We start from the raw sequence: 19,833 nt of genomic DNA on the forward strand, positions 1-19,833 counted from the left end.
AATAGATCGACGTGATTTTTTGCATGGACAAGACCTGGAGGACAGGCTAAAGGACATACTTTTTATCCGGAAAATCCACGTGGACGAAGTCGCGGGCATCAGCACTAGCTGATAACTATTATCCTATTAATACTATAAACGCGATGGTCGATGTTTGTTACTTTTGCACGCAAAAACCACTGGACGGATTTGGCTGGAAACGGAGATACAGGTAGATTATACCCTGGATTAAAGGACATACTTTTTATTCCGGAAAATCAAAGAGTGGATTTTGAAAAACCTAAATCCACGCGGACGAAGGCACGGGCATCAGCTGGTTATATGTATTATAATTATACCTACTCAGGTAAGGCAATATTAATTAATTGAAACGAGATCGTTGAGCCGAGGTCTAGGTTAACCACATGATTTTATGTAGGTAACAGGGTTTTATACGTACCCAGCGTATCATGAGCTTTACTACAATCAACAAATTTTTATAAGGTACCTAAGTACCTAGTTTATTTTTATTATTCACTGATAGTAATACTTGATCTTCGTCTGCGAGAACTTTGTGATTTTCCGTGATAAAAGTAGCCTATTTCCATCTCCAAGATACAAGCTATATATTCTGTACCCAACAAAATCAGCGAAATTCACAGACAAGCGGACTGTCTGTGAAAAATTAACATCTTCTTAGTAATAGGTATTATAAACGCGAAAGTTTGTATGTATGGATGGATGTATGGATGTTTGTTATTCTTTCAAGCAAAACTACTGAACAGATTTCGCTGATATTTGGAATGGAGATAGATTATACCCTAGATTAACACGTAGGCTACTTTTTATCTCTGAAAATCAATGAGTTACCACTGGGTTTTTAAAAACCTACTCGTATATCCACGGGATCGAAACCGCGGGCATCAGCTAGTTTATAACATTAGTAGGAAGTACCCATAATATGAGTTTATAGCCACACGGTTGACCACAATCACACCTGATAGGAAGTAATCGAATTTAAATGATAATGTGGCTTGATGAGACGAGTTAGAAGATAATTAGGCTGTTTTACACTGAAGCGACAATACTGCATGCAACAAATTGAAATATTAATATTTTATGCATATCTATTTTATGACCAGACAGCATCGTGCTATCGATTAGAATTTTACGGTAGGTAAGACAGTCTGCTGATAATTTCTTCAACATCATCACAATCAACTCATCGCCAGCCCACTACGTGCCACTACTGAGAACGGCCCCATACTCTGCCACGCTGCTGGCCCAGTACGAATTGGCAGACTTTACACACCTTTGAGAACATTATGGAGAGCTCAGAGAGAGACTCAGGTATGAAGGTTTCCTGAAAAACCAGTCAAGTGCGAGTCGGACTGGCACACAAAGGGTTCCGTACCATCGTACCAGATATACCTAACACTTTTATGTAGAACATGCAAGTTAATAATAGACTGCGACATCTATATGTGATTTTACTAAATTAACTTTTTCATGAACACACTTTAATTTTAATTTTCTGATATAACCACAAATTCTCGGTTTTCGGATTTTTTTCCTTTACTTGTGCTTTAAGACCTACCTACCTGCCAAAAATAATTTTAGGTCAACGGGAGTTACCATATAGGTTTCTTGACAGACACGACAGACGGATAGACAGACAGACAACAAAGTGATCCGATAAGGGTTCCTTTTTCCTTTTGAGATACGGAACCCTTAAAAAATTATTGTGCCTTGATCATACCATGCAACGCTATGGCATGCCGCAATGTCGCACTCTGGCGTAAATATTCGAGCGGCTGGCTCTACGTCCATAATGTGCGATCAACATGAAAAATGCAAATGTCGTTAGTAGGTATTGCTCTTTGTTATTGACCGTGTTGACCATAAATAAAATTTAAAAATATCTCTGCCATTATAACAGCACGTGTTCTCTTGGAATGGAGCTTGGATTTTATCGATTTCTTTTCTTTAATTTATAGATCCTTTTAATAAATTATACTTGTAGGTTTGGTTTGCGTTGTTTTTCTGTATAGTTAGTTAAATCGTGACCGATCGCTTAGTGTTACTGACGTGTTTCAGTGTAAGTACGATGGAAAAATATCTCGGGAAAAAATATAAGTTAAAAACCTCAGAGAACTTTGAGGAATACCTTAAATTTATTGGTGAGTGTTTATTTTTACTATGAATATTAAATAGGTCAATCGCACGTGTTACTTTTACCCGTAAGTAGAGCTGTAGTTAGAGTACTGAGCGGAATTCTAACTTATTAGGTACTTCAGTAATTAATACTAAAATATTCATAATAAATCCGAGGGCAATGTGTTCAATCATCATTGAAATTGTATTTTGCCCTGAATACAAAACAGTTTAGTCATTTTCGGTGCTGTCTTTTTCTCAGTGCAATTGCGGGAATCAGTTATGAGTTTAACAGTAACTGTTTATGTGGGTCTATCAGGTAGGTACCCTCATACTCATAGCAAAGTTACTTATTAGATTTTCATAAAATCATAGCCCTTAGCAACGATAACTCTAAAATTATAGTCGAACTAGTTTATGCCCGCTACTTGGTTCGCGTGGACTACATTTTCAAACCCTGATTTTATCCCCTTAGGGGTTGAATTTTCAAAAATCCTTTCTTAGAAGATTTTTACGTCATATTAACTATCTGCATGCCAAACATCATGCCTCAATAGCTCAACCGGTAAAGGAGTGACTGAAAACCGAAAGGTGACGGTTCAAACCCCGCCCGTTGCACTATAATTGTCGTACCTACTCCTAGCACAAGCCTGACGCTTAGTTGAAGAGGAAAGGTGAATATTAGTCATTTAACATGGCTAATATTCTTTTAAAAAAAAAAAAACACCCCGATCCATCCCGTAGTTTGAGCTGTGTTGATTTTCATTCAGTCAACTTTGAGATATCATAGTTTAAGGGTGTCTAGCAGGGGGTTGCCACGATACTTGAGTGTCTGGCAATGCTATATACCGTGATATCTAAGGTACTATTGCGAAGAAAGTATAAAAAAATTAGACTTTATACTTTGACGAAAGATTTTATATTTACGTCTTTGTTACCTGTTATCTGCCAAAGCCACCATGATCCAAACTTCATAGTCGCTGTATTTTATTAGGTACTCTTTGCGCTGATCGTTCTTCCCTGTGTTGAGGACAATGCGCACAGAAACTTTCAGCTTTTATTAAATAACGAAGCTCTCTCCCTCATGGGCTCTTAGTCTATTTTCCATCCAAAAATTCCACTTCCTTTTATTATTCATTATCTTCTTTATAAGGTACTTCACACTAATATTATAAAGGAGAAAGTTTGTATGTGTGTGTGTGTGTATGTTTGTTACTCCTTCACGCAAAAACTACTGGACGGATTGGGCTGAAATTTAGAATGGAGATAGATTGTACCCTGAATTAGCACATAGGCTACTTTTTATCCCGGAAAATCAAAGAGTTCCCACGGGAATTTTAAAAAACCTACATCCACGCGAACGAAGTCGCGGGTATCAGCTAGTAAGTACATAATTATTTATACCAAACTGTAGGTTTTGATGTAGGAAATAAATGTCGAAGGTCGACAAGATTTATCCGCTTTATCAACCATCTGAGTCGAACGCTATGACAGTTTTTTTATTTAATTTTCTTAAGATATCGAATACATTTAGGTACATCATACAGATGACACATTTATTTTGCACATAAAAACCTTCAATTTGAAAAGAAAACGCCTAAAATCACTACCAGAAGTGGCAGCATATCTTTGCATGTGGGTACAATTGGAGAATTTTTGTAGGTATAACACTTAGGTTAGTTCTATGCACAAAAATGTTTATATTATGACTGATCCATAGGACTATTGATCTCGCGGCTCTTGGACCATAATCACGTGTATACCCACACTATAGAAAAATTGTGAAATAAAAAAATTTCAAAAGAAAAATAAAACCGACTTCAAAAACCAAAAACACTAAAAAGTAGAAAATAATTTTTGTTTAGCTACACATGTAATGTACCTAGTTATGAAGTCGAGCGAGCATATTAAAACAAAATTAGAAATCCAAGAGTGAAGCTCGCCCGACTTCATACCTAGGTACATTACATGTGTAGCTAAACAAAAATTATTTTCTACTTTTTAGTGTTTTTGGTTTTTGAAGTCGGTTTTATTTTTCTTTTGAAATTTTTTTATTTCACAATTTTTAGTGGCCCCACTGTACTATAATATGCTATGCCCAGTTAAAACCCTACTGTTTACTAAGCTATTACAGTGATCGCGAGCAATTTGCTCTTATCCATTGAGGAGTTCTGTTCTCCATCTCCGAAGATATTCATCAGATCTTCACCAAATTTATATGGGACCACCTGCACAGTATACCCTTTCAAACAAAAAAAAATTTTTCCAAATCGGTCCAGGGGTCTTTGAGTAATCGGGGAACATACATGAAAAATAAAAAAATAAATAAAAAGATCCCGACGAATTGAGAACCTCCTCCTTTTTTAGAAGTCGGTTAAAAAGGTTGCTGCAGGTATGTACTTTGTTGGGGTTCCTGCCAGGTAACCTCCTCGTGTGCCTGACTATGTAAAGCCCAACAAATTATATAGGTAGGTACTTACTTACTTACAATGATATAGGAGGTATTCCCAACCCCTCTGTATATTCTATTTAGGTATGAGACATGAGTGTCTCATACCTAAGTAGATATTAAGGATAGTGTGTCCTAATAATATCAATATGATTGTCCAAGCTTTTAGCACTGGTATACTAATTGTATAAGATAAGCAAGTAAGTATTACCTACCTACCTACTTCGTGCATAAACGCTAATTTGATTAGATCTTCAAAAGTCAGCTAAGGTTATTAAAATATTGGTGTGTCCATATTATGTCCAGTTTGGTGACGGGTGAGAGCGATGTTGTGGATAGGGCACGTTGAAAGGGAATTGCCTTCCGTCCGTCGTTCACAGTGTGGTCCTCGGGTTGGTTGGCATGCTGTGGTTCTGGCATGCCCTTAACCGCGTTTGGGAGAACGTAGTGTCCTAGACCACTAAGACACTACGTTGGATGTATCATTGGCGGAGTAACGAGGCGTTGTCAGTCGCTTGGGCTCCGTCGTTAGCGGTGGGATGGAACTTCGTTAGGTTTTTTAGTCAGTAGGAGTCCGAAATGACCACTGTGCTACTTTATGGCCAGTGGTAGTCATGGCGGATTTTTTTCACGGAAAATAAGAGTTTTAATATGTGACCAAAAGATAGTTATCATATATCTTCTATCATGTACGTTATAGTAATAAACATCTATTTACGTAAAGTTTTGGAATTTGGACTCAAGGCTATTACTCAACTCAAGGCAAATGGTCAAATACGTACGAGTAGATATGGGCTTTGTTTTGTTTATAATAAAAAATTAAAAAGGTAATGATAATATAATTAATGCCCAGCGTGCGTTACAATGCCTGTTTTGTTTGAACTACTCGCGCACCACCTATCGTTCGTTGATAGAAACCTTCATACTTATAAGTGCCAGGAAAAACTGCAATAAAGGGAAATTCCCAGTCGACAAAATGGGGGCTTGGTCAAGGTACGCAAATCAATGAAAGAAGTTGTTGGCATTTGGATTGAGATAAGTTGGTAATAGATAAAGAAACAAGCTCTTTTTAAGCCCCGACCTAAAAAGAGGGGTGTTATAAGTATCTGTGTATCTATGTATCTCGTTATCTGTGTATCTGTCCGTGGCATCGTAGCTCCTAAACTAATAAACCGAATTTAATTTAGTTTTTTTTGTTTGAAAGGTGGCTTGATCGAGAGTGTTCTTCGCTATAATCCAAGAAAATCGGTTCAGCCGTTTGAAAGTTATCAGCTCTTTTCTAGTTACTGTAATCTTCACTTGTCGGGGGTGTTATAAATTTTTAATTTACACTTGTTTTAATTTAAACACTGATTCGGACGAACTTTTGCAAAGCATGTACCTAAAAAAAATCAAGTTGCAATAAAACAAACATAGTTTGGTAGTTAAATAATAATCTTTAAAAATTGATTGAGTTTCTCTTTTATTTTGACTTAAGTTCCGGATGGTTTCAGGTATGAACACCATAAAATAAATAACTACCTGTATTATTTTAGTTACTAAATAAGTAATTTTTATAGTACCAAGTACCTGCCTATTTATCACATTGATGAACGAATCTTGGCCAAAAGTGGGCATTGGCCTATCAACTTAATCGGACGATACGCAATCGAATAGGTAACGAACAGATAGACAAATATTATCTTTTATATTACCCTATTTAAGAAGATTTCTAACGCTTCAGAGCACATGGAAATATTATTGATTACTCACGGTGCGAACCGGTGTTGTTACGTAAACTAATTAATGCATAGTTACCTATATCGTAGTGCAATTGAATTACCAACATTGTTCACACGAATGCGTATGATTTCCAAACATAGGTAGGTAAATAACTAAGTGGGTATTAATAACAGACAAGTAGGTAGGTATCCAGACATAATATAATAGCCTCTACAGACTACAATGATAGTATTATCAATAAATCAAATAAATCTATACTGATAACTATAATTATAAATGCGAAAGTGTCTGCTTGTCTGCTAGTTTTTCGGGCCCGGATAATTTTGACTCGGCGGCGGCGTGAGTGCTGTAAATTCAGGAGCTCTATGCAATTTCAACGGTAGGTATATTACAGTGTATAAAGCTGAGTTTAGATTGTTAGAAAAAGACTTGACTCTACTCCAATTTGTGAGTTTGCGACGGCTCTAAGAGTTTTAAGTAGTAGTTACTTACTAATAAAAACTTAAACACAATAAATGAATGATTGAACAAAGAAAATAAAATTAAAAGCACAATGTCGAGTCAATGATATTTTAAAACGTATTTTATGTTCTTTTTAGGGTTCCGTACCTCAAAAGGAAAAACGGAATCCTTATAGGATCACTTCGTTATCTGTCTCTGTCTGTTTGTGTGTCTGTCCCTCCGTCGTGTCAGTCAAGAAAACCTATAGGGTACTTCCCGTTCACCTAGAATCATGAAAGGTAAGTAAGTAGGTCTTTTAGCACAAGTAAAGAAATAAATTCGAAAATTATGAATTTGTGATTAAATAATCTAAAAAAAAATTAGAATGTGTTTCAATTTTCAAAGTAATACCAAGTGGAGTACTATTATGGAAGGGCTTTACTGTAAATTATAAAACAGATTTTTATGTATTTTTAAGCATACTTAATAGTTTCTGATTTATCGTGCAAAATGTCGGAAAATACCCGAGTACGGAACCCTTGGTGCTCGAGTCTGACTCGCACTTGGCCGGTTTTTTATTATTTTCGTAAAAATGAATGTAAGTTATTATATGACTTATATGTTTTTTACTGACTTCACAAGGTCTTTAAAATAATAATTGTGAATGGCATTTCCTGTAGCATTTCCTTCATCATGCCAATTAACTAATTAGATAGATAGGTATCTACTTGGTTTATTGTTATCTCATGAGTTATTTACCTAGACCTATCTAGGTAAAAAAAAGTATTGTTCAGTAAAAGGTAATTTAGGTTTTTAGGTAATCTTATTATTAGCTACGATCTTTTAGCTTTACGAATCGGGTAACAAAAATTATTAAATCTAATATTAAATATTGAAATATCATCAGCGACTATGTAAGCAGGTATACCTACTTAACTATGAGTACCTACTTAGTTTATAGTCCAAACCCATAAGTTTGAGTTTAGTGACCACCTTCCTACCTGGGCGTGTGCGTGTGCATGTGTGTGTGTGTTATTCGTACACTCGTTGAGCCAGCACAGTAGGGATTAGTTGGGACTCGGGATGGTGGCTGATGTATCGACGCTGATTCCCTGGAAACGGAGACCGGCCCTATCAGTATCAGGGCAGAGATGGCTGAAATCGGTTATTAGCGAAAGTATGCCAGTATTCTTGGCACCCTTCCACGCGAGCATCTAACTTCACACTAATATTATAAAGGCGAAAGTTTGTGTGTATGTGTGTATGTTTGTCACTCTTTCACGCAAAAACTTCTGAACAGATTTGGTTGAAATTTGGAATGGATATAGATAATATCCTGGATTAGCACATAGGCTGCTTTTTATCCTAGAAAATCAAAGAGTTCCCACGGGATTTCAAAAACCTAAATCCAAGCGGACGAAGTCGCGGGCATCAGCTAGTTAGCTATAAGTTTTTATCTTGGTACTTATACCTAATAATTAGGTAGTTAATTTATATCATTTTCGGTTACAGATGTGGGTCTGCTGTCAAGGAAATTAGTCACAGCCCTGTCCCCTGTTAGTGTTCTGACGAAGAATGACGACGGGTCGTACTCCTTGACGATGACAACTCCGATACGAAAAGTTGTCATCACCTTCAAACTTGGCGAAGAGTTCGACGAAGATAGACCAGATGGAGTCAAGGTGAGAAGTTAGTAAAAAAGCATACCTTGTCAAACCATATCCTTAACTACCTACCTACTAACTTAGGCAAGTACTTCTCCGATCAGCGAAAGTTGGCAGTCGACTTTGTAATATTCCTGTACATTTCCGATTCACATTGACCGATTGACCGATTCATACCAATTGCGTATGCAGCACATACACGTGACACGTGCGTAGTGACGCGCGTAAACCCATAGACGCAATGTAACGTAGATGTAACGCATCAAGTCCACGTGAACGTTCACGCCACGCAAGCGGTATGCCATGTTTCATACAGTTCCATACGTTACAACGCAATGGTACGCGCTACGTCTACGCTTACGCAGCCTGTGTGAACGAGCTCTAAGTATGTCTAGTGACTCCCAGTGTTATTCGCTTGTCAACATTCCTTTCAGTAGTTCGTAGGGGGTTTTCTGGTAGGTACAAGGTCCACTTCAGGACCCAAACGATTAGGTATTATCGGTTATTTGAGCCTTATGCCACACCCATTGCAACTTTAGCAGAGCCGAGTGGTAACCGATTAGATAGTAATTTATTATTGTCACTGAAATAATGATCACTAATTTGATTTGATTTTCAGGTGAAGTCAATAATGCGCGTTGACGGCGATGCTCTAATTCAAACACAAATAGAAGAAAATGGTAGAAAATCAACGCATGTGAGAGAATTTTCCGACAAATTACTGACCGTGGTAAGAAGGAATTCATTATTAAGTAGTTACCTAACTAACAATCAATGGCTTGGCAAGGTAAAATTATAAATTAAATTCTCTTTATTCTCTAACCCGTAGGAATTCGGAAAATTCCGGCTTCATAGTACCTAAGTAGGTGTGTACCTCTGTGCCCTCCACAGAAATCTCGAAGACGTTCTGGGAAAGACATCGGGTTATATAGGATTTTTACCTACTAGGTACAAGTTTAAATCCCTTTGGTGTCTACCCTAGTTATTTTAAAACCACAGACTACTTTGAGTTTAATTTTATTTATTTGTATTATAATAGGTAGGTGCATATTAGGTGCAGCTATTCAATGCCAACCATTGCAACATGTTTAACTTTCTGTTTCAGACAACCACAGCTGAAGGTTGGGATGGAAAATGTATAAGGATATACGAATTAGTCAATTAACGTATTGTTTAACAGATAGGGAGCTGGTGGAAGAAAAATTAAAACCATAAAATTATGTGCCAGAAGTTGAAATTGTCCTAAAAAAGTCCAAATTTACTCTGATGTTACTGATTTACGTTAGTTTTCCTGAGTTTTAGCTAATAAAATCAACTTCTTGCAAATTTTGTCGCTGCGTTAGGTATTAAATAAATAAAATACATAGATGTAATACTATGTACTAAGTACTATACTATGTATAGTACTAAAAGATATTTATCTATCTACCTAGCTATCAATTTTAACAACTACTTGTAGCTGTCTAATTAAATATACTTACCGAAGATACTTATATTAAGATCTGTACCTAAACTAACCCAAATTCGCTATAAAGAAAATTGAATTGAATTGAAGCTCCTTAGCTATAACTACGTATCTACTAAGATACTTAGGAAGTAGTAGGTATACCTAAGTATCTTAGTGTAGGTACATAAGTATAAGTAGGTATTTGTGGAATTAATAAATTGATATCATTATTTATGTTACTAATAAAGCCTTTTTGGTTTTTTTTTTTGTTTTTCTTTATATTTACTACATATACAAACAAAGGACAACATGGACAAACGTCCCGGAAAAACAAAAAGTACGAATTTTAAAAATACCGGTCAAGTGCGAGTCGTTCACGAAGGGTTTCGTACCATCGTACAAGAAATAATACCTACTTTTTAAAATTAAAAATCAATACATACATACAAGTTACATATAAGTACCTAGGTACCTACCTAGTTTCAACCTAATTATATACCTACCTACCTCACTACCTAATACTTACTCGGTACATAAACAAAGTTCCAAAATATAACAAACACTAGAAAATGCCCGCGACTTCGTCTGCGTAAAAGGTTTTCTAACAATCCCGTGGGAGGTCTCTGATTTTCCGGAGATAAAAGTAGGTAGGTAGCCTATCTATATTAATATTATAAAGAGGAAACCTTTGTATTTTTGTATTTTGTATGTTTGTATTGAATAGGCTCAAAAACTACTGGACCGATTTCAAAATTTCTTTTACCATTACTTAGAGGGATTCTTCCGAATCCGTATGTTGGCGCACCACGCCGGATTTGTAGGTTTACTTGTGGCCGAGATCCATCGGATTTGGCGTAGGTGTATTAATTGCAATAAAACAGGAAATATACATTATTAATTTATGAATTCGACCAGCAATGAAAATTGGTTACAAAAGGACAAAGAAGAGTGTTCAGTTTTACACAGATAATAAACGTCATTCACTGTCACGGCGCGCGCCCTGGGTTCCTGCATATTCGAACGTGTGCGCGCACACCGTATAGGCTATATTTTATCCCGGAAAATAGAATAAATAAATGTCCACCCGTGCGAAGCCGGGGCGGGTCGCTAGTAAGTCTATAGCCTATAAGTAGGTATATCCATTTCCGGGATGCAATCTATCTCTGTACCAATAATTAGATGATGACCTCGAATACATTCACGTGGATTTAGGTAGGTAGGTAGGTATATCATGGGAACTTTTTGATTTTCTGCAAGTATACTTATATGGGTACACCTTATACTTACTTCAATATCTGGAACAAAAAAAGGCCTTTGTCTCTGAGATCCAAGCTAGGTATCTCTGTACCCTGAAAAACTCAGACACACTTTCGCATTAGACTACCTGTACTAGTGCGCGACAGGTTGAGATGGCAACCGGAGTGGGGACGCCCCGCACACCCGCACAACCCCGCTGCAGATGAGCGCTGGGTGACGTGCAGGTCCACTGGGCGTCCCCCCGCCACATACCCCGATTGCCATCTCAACCTGTCGCGTACTGTAGTAGGTAGGTACCGACTACCTTGAAACAGTAATTGTTATATTTTATCTTCACAAAAAATATATTATCTACACCGTCGTGTATATTCATTATGGGTATAATTCCCAAGACACTGATGCTAACGCTTCCGCTTAGCGCTAGTTATTGGGTCATTTACATTACTTTAAGAATAATATCGTGTGAAGTCAGAGCGAATGTAGAGATAGATACTAAATCTCTAATAAGTGTATTGTAATATATAATATAATATTAAATATTATATTATTATTATAAACTAGCTGATGCCCGCGACTTTCCGCGAAACTCTTTGATTTTCCGGGATAAAAAGTAGCCTATGCAGGGTATAATCTATCTCCATTCTAAATTTCAACCCAATCTTGAGAGAAGTGCTTATGGCTTATGATTTTGTTTGTATGATCGGTCCAAATCTCGACGCGCCGGTACAGATGAGAGGTCGAGGGGAGGCAGGGGAAGAACCGATTGTATATGTGAGCGCGTAAAATGTAAAATAAACACCTGAATGAAACCATAATTTGAGCTGTCCTTCAACGCTTTTTGTAAAAATTTTGACAGCTGGTAGCGACCTCTAAATCTTAACAAAACAAAAAACAAAAAAAACTTATTTCATATTTAGAGGTAAGTATATAATCAAATGAGAAAGTGCCCCGGGGATAATTCAAAAGTCGAAAAATAAGGACAACCCTAATATGTATATAAAAGGAAAGCTAACTGACAGACTGGCTGACTGATCTATCAACGCACAACTCAAACTACAGGACGGGTCGGGCTAAAATTTGGCATGCAGTTAGTAGCTATTATAACCTAAACATCCGCTAAGAAGGAGTCTTGAAAATTTTACCACTAAAGGGGTATAATAGGAGTTTGTCTAAGGGTAGCGAGGGCGTGTAATCCACGCGGATGAATTCGTGGACATAAGCTAGATTATTACAATAATTGAATAAGGAGTGCTACTCGATAATGATAAAATTACAACAAAATTAAAAATAATAATATGACGACCGATATGGCTAAACCATATCGGTCGTCATATTTTTAATCGGTTATGTTATCAATTTATCATTGCATGAGGCGCCGCTTTTCCTATCAAACTGCAATAAAACTTAAATTACTCAAATTCTAAAGCTGGCGGCTGACCTGTTTCATTTGAACGTAATATAAATTGTAACATATGTAAGTATTACAAATGTGAACATTCGTATTGTCAGTAGGTAGAGTAAGCTGAGAATATTAATATGGTGACTACCCAACAAAAAATGGAATTGTAACGAAAGTAACATTTGTAACAAACGTGTTTATGTTACGGCATCTGTAGCTCGATTCCATAAAACCTGCATCAATCATTATTACAATCGCAATTGTTAATATTGGCTTTTATGCTATTCTTGTTGCAGTAATGCATTTTAGCCAATAGTGAGCGAGCATCAACCAATCAGAGGTGATTGCGATCGTGACATTGTAGTTGTCATTCTACCGCAATCGAGCTGCTAATAAAAGAATGTACAGCGGAGCTATCGTTGGACTCGATCACTAACCTAACATACACCCGTATTCACAAACTTTACTATGAGGTCTAATAGTGCGCTGGAACGCACAGTGTGAGTTCCACCAATCAGATGACTGTGTCACGTCAATTTACAGTGATCTGATTGGTGGAACCCACACTATGCGTTTGAGCGCACTGTGAGACGTAATAGCAATTGTGAATACGGCCGTCTATCTGACATTACTTTCAAATGATGCAGGTCAGTCTCTAGCTTTAGCAGACGCCGCAGAATGTTACGATTAAATTTTACTTACATCAGTCGCCCCAATAAAAGTTATAAGAATTATGTTTTATCTTTATTTTTATTTAGTTTGATAAATATTGCAGTTTCATGCTGGCGATGCAAAGTCAAACAAAATTATCTAAATCTACAAATTGAGCTTAAGATTGCCTCCTCAGATTCTAGAAGACAAAAGTTTCAAGGTGAACTCATTGCGAGGATTTTAGCATCTCTTCTACTTTCTCTCGAATCTGAGCTTGAAACAAATAGGTACTTAGGTAATTAGGTAACGCTGCATGCAGAGTGACCGACATAGCTCAACGAATTATCCAGCTGAAGTGGGCAGGCCACGTCTGCCGCAGAACTGATGGCCGCTGGGGCAGACGTGTTCTGGAGTGGAGACCGCGTATCAGCAAGCGCGGTGTGGGACGACCTCCGACCCGCTGGACTGACGACCTTAACAGGGCTCTCTCCGTCACTCGTTTCCACTCGTTTCATACAATCGTAGTTCCAATTTCATTTGAATATTAAGCAACCAAAGTCCATGAAATTTTGCAGACATATTCTAGAAACTAATATCTGTGTCTGTGGTGTTTTAGATTTTTCTAAAAATATGTAGTATTAAAATTACAGGGGCTCCAAGATTTGTATGAAAATTTTAAGACCGCGTAACTTTGAAACCGAATATTTTAACAGAAATCTGGAAAACCACAGACATAGATATTAGTTTCTAGAATATGTCTGCAAAATTTCATGGACTTAGGTTGCTTAATATTCAAATGAAATTGGAACTACGATTGTATGAAACGAGTGGAAACGAGTGACGGAGAGAGCCCTCTTAAGAGGATAGCGGGAAGTGGGTGGATGAAGAAGGCGGAGGATCGTGTTTGGTGGCGCGCTCTCGGGAAGACCTATGTCCAGCAGTGGACCCAAACAGGCTGATTGATTGAATGCTGCATGACAGAACGAAAATCTGAAATTCTTGGAAACACCTGCCACCACTGATTCAATAAATTGCATTGCAAAAGATAATGTACCTACTCGTACCTAGATAGGAACGAATTATAACATAAATCATTACTTAAATAACCAGTTATCATATTGGATATGTACCGATAAGGATTTATTAGTATTAAGTACCTATATTATTTACTAAAACGTCAATATGTGGCATCGAGTTAATAAAAGGAGAGGATTCGTAGCTTTCCACTTATTTTCGTTGGATACTTTGCCTTAGTACCTACCTAAGTCTGTATAGCTTTACAATGTCTTTTCTTGGAGTAACCTACGGTCACGAAAAGGATGAGAATTTAAAGGAATTTCTGGATGCACTCCGTGAGTAATTTTGCCTTTTTAACCTGCTTCAAAAGCTGTGATAGCCTAGTGGTTAGAACGTCCGCCTCCTAATCAGAGGTCGGGGGTTCGATCCTGGGCACGCACCACTAACTTTTCAGCTATGTGCGTTTTAAGCAATTAAATATCACTTGCTTTAACGGTGAAGGAAAACATCGTGAGGTAACCTGCATGCCATGTTCTCCATGTTCTCAAAGGTGTGTGAAGTCTGCCAATCCGCATTGGGCCAGCGTGGCAGACTATGGCCTAAACCCTTCTCATTCTGAGAGGAGACCCATACTCAGTAGTGGGGCGGAAACAGGTTGATCACAACCGACTTCAAACAAAGCAGGAGGTTCTCTATTCGACTGTGTTTTTTTGTGTTTGTTATGCGATTACTCCACTAAATGAACGGATTTTGAAAAGTTTTTTTTTCGGTTTGGTAGGTCATACATCCGAGGTGGTCCCATTTAAGTTTAGTTAAGGTCTGAAGACAATCTTCGGAAATAGAGAACAGAACTCCTCAAAGGATAACAGTAAATTGCTCGCGATTGGTGTAATGGCTTAGTATTAACTATTTTTTTTTAAAGATTATTAGCCATGCTAATCATGACTAATATTCTCCTTTCCCCTCCAACTAAGCGCAAAGCTGTGTTAGGAGTAGGTACGACAATAGTGCAACGGGTGGGGTTCGAACCGCCGACCTTTCGGAATTCAGTCGGCTCTTCAACCGTTGAGTTATTGAGGCTCTTTACAGTAGGTTTTAAGCAGGTACATAATATATAGGTTCCGTATTTCCAGATATTGTAGGATCACTTCGTTGTCTGTCGTGTCTGTCAAGGGTATCAAAACCACAAGGGAAAAACCGAAAATTATGAATTTATGGCTATGTCACAAAAAATGTTATTTCTTGTACGATGGTACGGAGCCTGCATGTGCAAGTCCGACTCGCACTTGACCGGTTTTTAAGTAGGTTTGATAATTGTTATTTTTTTGTATTTGCAGCGCTCCCTCCTGAAAAGAAAGAGGCCTTCCTGAAGTCTAAGCCTTTGGCGAAGTTTGAAAAGGATGGTGACACATACATCTCAACCACAATTACACCCGAAGGCGAGAAGGTCATCAAATTCAAAAATGGTGTGGAATTTGATGAACAAGTTTCAGAGAGTATAACTGTAAGTACCTTGGTACCTATACACCTGAAGATAAACTTACCTACACCTAATATCAATTTTTTTTTAGATCTAGATAATAGAGGTACAATTATTTAGCTATGAGGAATATCTCTACTTTACATTGTTGTTTTTAATCTCCGACCCAAAAAGAGGGGTGTTATAAGTTTGACGTGTGTATCTGTGTATCTGTCTGTGGCATCGTAGCACCTAAACGAATGAACCGAGTTTAATTTAGTTTTTTTTTGTTTGAAAGGTGGCTTGATCGAGAGTGTTCTTAGCTATAATCCAAGAAAATCAGTTCAGCCGTTTGAAAGTTATCAGTTCTTTTGTAGTTACTGTAACCTTCACTTGTCGGGGGTGTTATACATTTTTAACTTACATTTGTATAATTTTGTAGTGATAGTGAACGATTAATAATATTTATGATTATGTATTTTTTTAATTCCAGGCCAAGACTACCTTCACAGTTGAGGACAATATCATCACCCAAGTCCAGACATTCCCGGATGGCAAATCTGTCACTTACAAAAGAGAATTCACTAATGATGGACTTACTGTGGTAAGAACATTAATTTGATCAAATGAATCACTTACCAAAATTCGAATTTCATTAGAGCGAATAACCGGAGTCTAGATAACGTGATGGTTAGAACTTAAAACGTTGGCCTTCTTTTTAGGGGGTCGGCACTTTGATCCTGGGCATCGAACTTTTTAGTGTTATGTGCATTTTGTTTAAAAAAAGCAAGTGATATTCAATTGCCAATTGAATATGACTCGCTTTATCTGATATGTGGTAGACTATGGCCTAATCCTTTTCGTTCTGAGAGGAGACCCGTACTCAGTAGTGTGCCGGCGATGGATTGATCATGATGAAGAATAACCGGAGATCCAAGAAACTATAATCGAATTAATAATAGAAGATACTATAATCCAGAAATCAGCGAATTAATTACTAATTATTATTTTATCCATTGGATAGGTACCTACTACCTGTAGGTAATTATTGTGATAGGTAGTTCAGTTGTTTACCAATGATAACGTGTAAGGCTTTAGCTTTATGTTAAGTATCTACTTACCTAATAGAATATTGTTTTCAGTACCTTACGTTCACCGACTGGAACGGAACAGCGAAGAGATACTACGTCGCTCAATAATGTAACGTGTGCTACACGACAAAATTGTCCATTGCTGCACACGGACACGCTACGCACGTTAGCTTTCTTTGAAAACGTAGGTCGTACCTATCATCCACTAGAACCCATGCAGCCCAGTCAAATGGAACAACGCTAAGACTGCCGCGCGTGTCCATGCACAGCGTGCGTAACTTGGATGAATTATCTAATTCATCCAAGGTGCTAAGCAATGGAAGGGCGCTGTTACTTAGGGCCTGTTTCACAACTGCCAGATAAACTTTATCTAACGGACTTTGACATTTTGACAGACTCCCAATACAAAAACTCATAACACCTATAGAGCTGCGCCATATTTTTTTGAATTCAATGTATCTTGTATGACTGGCGTGCTTGCTTGCTATATTCGTTACATAAAGTTTATCTGAAGGTGGTCAAACAGGGCCTTAATTTAATTTGTATTTATTAAAATAAATTATAGAATACAAGATGAGTTTTATTGAGTGTTAGGGACTTGATATAGAAAGTGCACTGGGCCCTTCGATGTGTGAAAACAAAATGTATGGCCCTATCAATGCACAGCTCATACTATTGAACGGATTGGGTAGAAAGGCATACAGATAGCTATTATGATGAAGATATAAGCTAACAAACTATTTTTGAAAATTCAACCCCTAAGGGGGTGTATTTTATTTAACAGTAGGTATATATTCCATTAGAATTTAATAAAGAATACAACATTATTTTTTTAGAACCTATATGTATTCTAAGTTATTAAACTGCTGTTGATTAAATATAAATCACAAAATATACAAGTTGGATTTTGACTATACAGCTGTTTAGTTGCAGTAGCATTGCAACTTTTACATACAAGATAATCATTTTCAATGGGAGTGAATGTTAGAGAGCAAATCATGTTCACATGTTTATTTTTACACGAGAAGTCTATAAGACTTTCATCACACCACTGGCAAAGGTATTTAAACCGCACATTGGAAGTTTTAAGAACATCTGCTTCAACTAAACCAGTCAAATTTTTACCATACTTTTTACAATAATAATCTAAATAAGTTTTGCTACATCCAAAACATTCATGATCAAAAGTGCTTAAACAAGGATTTGTTTTAAAATTGGCATAATAAATATTATGGATTTGTGTGAAAGCTTGAAGCATAAGTATTTTCTCCTTTATAACTTCAACAGAAGTTTCTGGGAGCCATCCTTTCAAGCCACGGGTAATGGATTTATTTAAACTGTGATACAAGTTCAGGATGATCAAATACACTTTAATATTATATGTATCACTGTCATCGTTTAGTAAACAACCGTAATCTAATTCTGGTAGCTTTTTAGTTTTTATAGTCTTACATCTAAACACTTCTATGACATCCCACATGTAGGTTAGCTTTTTTGATGGATTGTTTAAAATATTTATTATTTCTGTATCTAATCCAGTATCAGGGCTTAACAGAACTATTTCAATACTGACAGTCTGTTTCTTGAGCAAAAGTTTTCTGTTTATCATTGCGAGTGCAAAAAGAGCACTATTTGTTGAAATTGCTATACCATAGAGTTCGTAGGATGGACCGGGATCTTTGAACCCAATCACTTCCAAAGATACCTGTATAGTTTCATCAATTATTGAATAATCAATTTTATATACTTTTTTATTCACTGTGGTCAAATAAAATGTGTCCTTATATTTTGTTAGAGAAGTTATTTTGTAATCATTTACATTTTGGACATGTTGGAATAATAACTTCAAATTTTTGTCATACAATTGAATGACTAAATGTCTGTGTTTATTAAAAAATAATAACAATTTATCATCCTCAAAGTGGTGATGCAGGTATGTTGTAACCATCTTATCTTTATAGGACCACAGATTGTGTACTTTTAGTAGAGTGACCTGGTTTTCTGTTATTTGGCATTTGTAGCAAATAATTTCACCAGATTCATTGGAGCAGACTAGCAAAAAATTATTTTCTTCCATAGTTATCCAAAGCATATGCACTATTTCCATATTATTTGTGTGTTGAATACTACCACAGAATCCTGCTTCGAAATAACCGAGATGATATTTTATTGACCAAAACAATATATCACCAGATTTCTGGGCTGTGACAAAATAACATGAGTTATCTTCGTTTAAATTAGAAGCCCAGCAAATTGATGCAGTTTCAAAAAAATACACAGTATCTTTGATTTCTGTAAAGTTTTTAGGGTTTTTATATAGTTTATTGGTATTTCCATCTAATTGGGTTTTCATTAGTGAGGAAAAGTCCATAATGGAATACCAAGCATGTCTCTGTGCTCCAAAAAATTCAACATTTCCAACACTGTTCACAGCAGCTAGTAGTCCGTCGTTTTCACATAGTAGATTAAATGGAGACCATTGGTATGCCGTGATCTTCGTCAGTTCTTGCATTAAAAGTTTATTATGAGGCCAAAAGGCGGAATTTGTAACCATCTCAACAAGTTCCAAATTTCTTACACCACGTGATACGTATTCAGTTAAATAATGCTCTGACAGGGGACTGGTCTTCCTGCAGCTCACAGTACACTCTTTGAAGTCGATTCCCTTTTCTAGAGAATTTAAATTGTATGAAAACTCTAACAAGTGCAATTCTTTATTGCCGCGCACTGTTAACACAGAGTTGTTCCAGCATATATTAGTTTCCTCATATTTGTTTAAATTTATAATTTTTCGAGATATTTCATGAAGCATTTTGTGTTGATCACACTTGATTTAGGGTAAACTAAAAATTATCTATATTTTTAAAGTTTAGGTTATATTTTTATTTTTCAAAATAAAGAAATGTCAAGTTTACCATAGACAACTTAGACAAAATTACGTCAAATAACAGTGCAGCCAATATAATATCAGAAGTTTATGGAAAAAAGGTAGACACACATTATTAGGTCGGTTTTAAAGCGCTTGCCACAATCCGATATTTGGCTTGGCACTAAGCTGTGCGCTTGGCTTTACTTGGCGAGTCTTTAGGACATCGATAGGATA

General features: G+C 36.8%; 3 protein-coding genes across 3 annotated transcripts; 2 read left to right on the plus strand and 1 right to left on the minus strand.

Moving 5' to 3' along the window:
- Positions 1-1,847: 1,847 nt before the first annotated feature.
- LOC123871174 (fatty acid-binding protein, muscle-like) lies at positions 1,848-10,123 on the plus strand. Its single transcript, XM_045914813.1, has 4 exons — positions 1,848-2,159; positions 8,258-8,427; positions 9,029-9,139; positions 9,515-10,123. The coding sequence occupies exons 1-4, from the start codon at positions 2,087-2,089 to the stop codon at positions 9,572-9,574; spliced, it is 414 nt and encodes a 137-aa protein (XP_045770769.1). The 5' UTR covers positions 1,848-2,086; the 3' UTR covers positions 9,575-10,123.
- Positions 10,124-14,255: 4,132 nt separating this feature from the next.
- LOC123871175 (fatty acid-binding protein 2-like) lies at positions 14,256-17,291 on the plus strand. The gene is made up of 4 exons (XM_045914814.1): positions 14,256-14,515; positions 15,518-15,684; positions 16,133-16,243; positions 16,782-17,291. Exons 1-4 carry the CDS (start codon positions 14,446-14,448, stop codon positions 16,836-16,838), a joined length of 405 nt encoding a protein of 134 aa, XP_045770770.1. The 5' UTR covers positions 14,256-14,445; the 3' UTR covers positions 16,839-17,291.
- Positions 17,292-17,534: 243 nt separating this feature from the next.
- Positions 17,535-19,654, minus strand: LOC123871162. The gene has a single exon (XM_045914789.1). The coding sequence runs from the start codon at positions 19,540-19,542 to the stop codon at positions 17,581-17,583; it is 1,962 nt and encodes a 653-aa protein (XP_045770745.1). The 5' UTR covers positions 19,543-19,654; the 3' UTR covers positions 17,535-17,580.
- Positions 19,655-19,833: the final 179 nt, after the last annotated feature.

The sequence above is a fragment of the Maniola jurtina genome, chromosome 13, assembly GCF_905333055.1.
Source record: "Maniola jurtina chromosome 13, ilManJurt1.1, whole genome shotgun sequence".
Lineage (NCBI taxonomy): Eukaryota > Metazoa > Arthropoda > Insecta > Lepidoptera > Nymphalidae > Maniola > Maniola jurtina.